The sequence below is a fragment of the Sabethes cyaneus genome, chromosome 2 (genome assembly GCF_943734655.1).
Source record: "Sabethes cyaneus chromosome 2, idSabCyanKW18_F2, whole genome shotgun sequence".
NCBI lineage: Eukaryota > Metazoa > Arthropoda > Insecta > Diptera > Culicidae > Sabethes > Sabethes cyaneus.
In genome coordinates this window covers 142,500,940-142,506,968 of record NC_071354.1, presented here as the reverse complement: position 1 = coordinate 142,506,968, position 6,029 = coordinate 142,500,940, and the positions used below count along the sequence as shown (strand labels likewise).

General features: G+C 39.4%; 1 protein-coding gene across 1 annotated transcript; it reads left to right on the top strand.

Annotated features, from left to right (window-relative positions):
- Window positions 1-1,274: 1,274 nt before the first annotated feature.
- LOC128734373 (THO complex subunit 4) lies at window positions 1,275-4,001 on the top strand. The gene is made up of 4 exons (XM_053828544.1): window positions 1,275-1,728; window positions 2,652-2,883; window positions 2,950-3,150; window positions 3,227-4,001. Exons 1-4 carry the CDS (start codon window positions 1,486-1,488, stop codon window positions 3,352-3,354), a joined length of 804 nt encoding a protein of 267 aa, XP_053684519.1. The 5' UTR covers window positions 1,275-1,485; the 3' UTR covers window positions 3,355-4,001.
- Window positions 4,002-6,029: the final 2,028 nt, after the last annotated feature.

The following is a 6,029-nucleotide window of genomic DNA, read 5'->3' as shown; positions in this document are numbered from 1 at the left end:
AGTGCCTCATTTCTTAAAACAAACTATAAATCGTCATCTAAAAACCTTGAAAACTATGTCAATAAAAGCCCAGCTAATTAAAGCAAATCAGGTCACTCCCTCAGAGTGTCTCTCTAAATATATATAAACAAAATAAAAAAAATATGGCTCGTTACAATTTCTGCAATTGAGTCTTAAGAAAATAGATAACTTAATAAACATAATTCTTTACCTATGTAGCACCGAGCAGCAACCAGTTCCATTTTCATCGTGCCATGTTGCGTAATCCGAATAAAATCAGGAATTCTGTTACTTTAATCGTTTTCCTGCAAAGTAATTTAAACCATTTTAAACAATGCGGTAGGTAGATAAATGAGTTCCTAAACCTACGTAATACAAAGCAGCAGCAAGCTCCTCCGTACCGTTTGTTTTTGTTATTCCGAAGGTTCGATCAGTTAGCGCGTTGCGGGAATACCGGCTTCTCTAGCAGCAAACACATCACGATAACAACTACGACCGGTAACAAGTTCCCAAACGTCGTATATTTGCCGGATCTTCCCGATCGTTCCGTTCAGATAGTTCCGAAACAGGTTTAGGAAAAGCAGCTCGTAGTATCATACAAACTGCACCAATAGCAACTATAACGGAAAACGGTAATGAAACACGACGTACCGGAAAAATATAATCCAAAGGCAGGAAACAACTTACCGGCAGACCAACTTTTCCTTTGCATTAATTGTGCCGAAAAACAATTAGCTAGCTACACATTATCCACTCGTTCGATATTATGTCCCGCAACACGCCGACCGCAAACAAAATGCGAAAAAGATTAAATTCGCAACGTAATATTAAAAATTCACACATTTAAATAACGCGCACATTCAGAAACAAACAAAACACGAAAACTTTTGACAGCCGACGATCGTTACACGATAAAACAAGACGAAACGAAAAAGTTATAAACAACCCAAAAATGGGTAATCAACCTGTATTTCATACGTCACACGTATGAAATTCAAAGTGAACTATTATGTTTTTCTTCCTGCAGCTTATGAAGTTCTTTATTTTTCGTATGGCAATCATACGTTTCGTATGAACGCGAAATTATATTCCATTTACCTGATTCATACGATCCATGTTATGAAAATCCTATGTGAATTTCGCTGAGTGTATAGTGAACGAAGCTTTTTGGGACAAAAGAGCCAAGAAAAGAGCTGATAACGAAATTCGCAAACATTTTAAATATCCTGGCAACTATATTCATTCGCCGTTGTCTTCACTTCGCCACCGCCAGAAATCGACACATCGTTTGCAGTAGCTCTCCGGTTAACTTTGCTTTATATTCTGGTTGGTCGATAAAATTGCGGAAAGTTTTAGTTTGCTAATCTCGTTTTTTTACTATTGCATTAATCGTAAAGCAAGTAATCTACGTCGCGTTCATATTGCTGGTGAAATAGTCCTGAAATCGATATCGTGGCTTATAGAAACAAAAAGCCGAGTACCAAAATGGTGGACAAAATCGAAATGAGTCTGGATGATATCATCAAGTCGCAGCGACCGCAGCGCGGCGGTAATCGTGGAGGAGTCTATCGTTCCGGCGGCAGCGGTGGCGGACCAAGGCCAAGCCGTGCACGTAATGGAACATCCGGCGGCGGAGGTTTCCGTTCGAATCGCGGTCCTTCAGGTGGTGGCGGTGGTGTCCTAAAGGGGCGCAACCGAGGCGGAATTCAACGTTCGAAATACGCACGGGTAAGCGGTTAGTGGTGAAACGAACAGTGCTCGGTTGAACTTTGTAATGTAAATTTACCCCGTTGGAAACAGTGAATGAGTCGCGAGATTTTCATTCAATCATGGGCAGTGTAATTTGTTGCATCTTGGAAAATCAGAGTTTTCTTGCTTCGGGTCAAAAACAAAATGGCGGACGAGCTTTTTTCGTTTGGGTTCTTTGATTGCGTTAGTTCTGTGTTAAAAGCGTAAAAAGCTAGGAAGAAAAGTGAAGGACGAAGAAATGCAAGTGTGTGCGTTATCTTTGACGTTCCGGTACCGGTGAATCGTCCCGTTAACTAACGGGTTATTAAATTTGTCGAGAGCTCATGAATGAAATTTCTTTATTTTTGATGGAACTTGTCAGCGAGTTGAAGTGTAAAGTTTGATTTTAATGTACGAAGGCGTATATTTTTTGGGCATCGGGGTATTTTTAGTTTTTCATCCGATACCAAGCTCTAGCACTCGTCCATGTGTTTCTTTTTCTACCGAAAAACGCAGATCTGGAACTTTGTCTTTCATAGAGAACCGGTTATCTGGAATTTTGTTGGAGTGTGATACCTTGTTGTAGATTACCTGTGGTTTCTTGCTTCTCTGAAGAAATATGTTAGTCCTAGTAATAGGACCCTTTGGAGGATTTCTACCGACGAAAGTTCTATCATGCAACAATGAGAAGATGGAAGCTTTGGGACTTGTAGCGAGAGTATGCGGGATTTTAAACGGTTTTCTTTCCGTTTTCTGTTCTGCCGGAAGCGGCTGGATGCAAAGCGAGAAGAGAAAGAGAATAAGCACTAATCAGTTGTTGCGGCTGTTACTGCTCTGGGATTTTCCACGAGTGACTCGACCTAAGAAAACTTTATATCACAACCTCATTCCCACATCCAAAACAAAACCAACCACATTCACAGGGCGACGTAAACAGCGCTTGGAAGCATGACATGTACGAAGGAGCTCGCAAGAGTCGCCTTTTGGCGGCAGCCGGGCTTGGAATCGGAGGACCTGGCGGACTGGGCAGCACCAAGCTGATGGTATCAAACCTGGACTTCGGCGTATCAGAGTCTGACATAAACGAGCTGTTTGCGGATTTTGGACCATTGAAAAGTGCATCAGTGCATTATGACCGATCCGGAAGATCACTAGGTAAATTATTTTCATAAGGTGACGCAATGCTGAACCAAGAAGTTATTTTTTATTTTTGTTTTTCAGGTACAGCAGATGTTGTGTTCGAACGTCGGGCTGACGCAATAAAAGCAATGAAACAGTACAATGGAGTTCCGTTGGATGGACGGCCGATGAGCATACAACTAGCGACCTCGGATATCCCATCTCCTCGTGCACCTCGGCTGGGTGGCGGAAGTTCTTTGGCTCGTTCCCCACGTAGACCGGTTAGCAGTGGACCGTCTAGAGGTATATGCGATCAACGAAGAGTAAATGCAGCAATCGCCTAATTTTTTGTTTTTTATTTTTTTGTTTTGTTAAACAGGAAGCAACCAAACGAATCGTCGAGGTGGTGGCGGTGCAAGTGGTGGACCCCGTCGGCAGCAACGGGAAACCAAGACAGCGGAGGAATTGGATGCTGAACTAGATGCGTACACTAAGGATATGAAGTGAAAACCGTCAACAAAGAGCGACCTCTTAATCATTAGAAAGTAAGATCCGAACCACCCCGTGCACAATTTTTGTTTGTGTGACAGGACACGCGAATAATTGATCCCTATCGCGGTGTAAATAAATTAAAAAGTCAGTAAATCATGAGCATAAATGAAATATTTCAAGATAATACAAAGAAGACCGATGATACAAGTAACTGTACCGTCACTGAAGAGTTAAGCAACATTTAACTTTTTGTTGCACCGAAGACAACTGAAATCTAACTAGAAAACCTCATACTATTTGATCAATTTTTATTTCTGTAATAAAAATCTAGTAAAACATTCAGCAAACAATTCAAAGTAATTCTATTATTTAGGGCAGTGATTTTTTTCAACTAAAGTCGCTTTTAAATATCTTCTACTCTAGAATTTGCGAAATTACATAGAAGAATTGACTATCGTCGTAAATGCAGCAGTAGGACAGAATTAGCAATAGCAAAAACGATATTTCAGCAGAAAATGAAAATCAGTTTATCTTTTATACATTTGCAAGTACTGAGTTAGTAGCAAAGAGTGTTTTCTGTAGCTGCCGAAACTTTTCAGTTAGAATATATCTTATAATTTAATGGAACAAAGTTGAGATGATAAATAAAAGTGATCTGTAAAACAAGTAACAAGAATTGTTAATCAACGAAATGTAACCAAAAGAAAATAACCTTTACTCACTTCGTAAAATAGGCTCCCTCTCTCATTGTTACTGAGGACCTCTTGAAAAATTACACGAGAGATGCGATGCAAACTTTTCTATATACAGTAGACTCTCGGAAAAGTTAATCGATTGGGGAATGGGTCGATTAACTTTTCCGAACTATTAACTTTTCTGAGTAGTCCTAGAAGTCATTGAAAATGATAAATACAAAAGCGAAAAATACATTCTAGGATATAGGAAATACATTTTTATGCATCTGGAAGTTGTAATGGAAAGAAATATGTAGCAAGATCTTTATGAAATAATACTAAGTTTGTTTCAGTAAGTTTAAAATAGTCGGCTATACTAGCTTACTTTTGTTTTTTCGTAGTCTACGGCTTCGTTTTGATAAGGTTCGTGCTTATTTTTTGTTCTCTGCTGTTCCTTCTTTTGCTTTTAAAAATCAATCTGAGTTTGCGCTTTTCCAGTATGTTATCGAAAATCATGAGGGAACCATGTGGAGGTATTGAACTGTCAGATACATGAGTTTAATTTAATCCAAGTTATGATGCGACTCTGTATGAAACTGTGGAAAGGCGACAATCAACCGAAAAATGAGAAATAAAGATAGAAGGTAAACACACGTGTGTAAACGAACGTTTGGAAAACTAATAAATTCAAACTCTCAGAAAAGTTAAGCCAAAAATTAACTTTTTAGAGCGTTACATGAGAGCTAATATTCGCTTAACTTTTCTGAGCAATTAACTTTTCAGAGAGTTAACTTTTCCGAGAGTCTACTGTACACTATCGTGTGTTTAGATGTAAAATGGCAAATATGATTGTACCTTACTAATTGATAGGATGCGAAAAAATTAGCGACCTTCGGCCGGCTCCATAATCCCTTCGTATACTGGACTTAGCGAGTAAGGCGCTGTCGCTCAATCGGATACAGTAAATTTGTTCATTAACGGGAAACTAGCCGTCATTAACTTTTCGTCGGAGTGCCCAATTTCGGAAGCAGTTTTTGCGCCCAAAAGCGGGGTTTTGTTTATAAAAATGTATTAACTGCATACTTCTTGCCAATCTGAACACAGCAAATATATTTTCACGAACAAAATTTTTGTTTCAAACAAAAAACTGCTTTTGAAATTTGCAGAATCGATGACGACCAATTTGTATGTATGTATGTATGGGGGTAGCCACCATTACCTCGAGGGTTTCCCATTGTATGCAAGTAGAACTACTGCAGAATCGACTTTATCAACCTAGCAACGCTCATGTCAATGCTGTTCGTGAAGGACCAAAAGGGGTTGGGTGGATCTATAAGTAATGTCGCTTATATGATTCCACGGGATATAAGACACTCCTTCCAGCATAGACTTCCGGTTTCTCGATACATAACTTCGCCGTGCAAACTTATCTTGCGTGATGATTTGTATGCTAGAAGGGCGCGTCAAAATCCTCTCCGTCCTTATATGACTTGGGCCGATTACCCAGGCGTATGAAACTGAAGGGTAAAGAAGTAGCTAACATCTTTTTACGCTTCCTACACGTCCGACACAAAAAGAAAAAAGGCAAAAAAGTAACTTTGTTCGGGAGCTTACCAATACAGATTCATCCGAGGCTGAAGTTAGAGCGGGCTACTCACAAATACATTTTGTCCGAGGCAAAGTTTGTTGTGGGCTAGATGAGATGTTGGCTACACGAAAAATGTATGGGAATGACATTTGTGACAGCGGGGTGCGATTACCACATCCCTCATCCAGTCTTCGATTCATTCGATACCCTGATGCTCCTTCCCCTTTACGATTATGATGGTATATGGTAATAAAATATGTGTTATATGAATATAAATTATATGAAGATATATAGACAAAAACAGAACAATCTCACCAGCAGTCCTTCGAATGGAAGAGAGTTGCATCATTTGAGTTTACATGAGTGCTTCTATAATTAATTTAATGTTTTCTTCTGTTATCCATGAGCATTATTTAAACTTTCTTCAG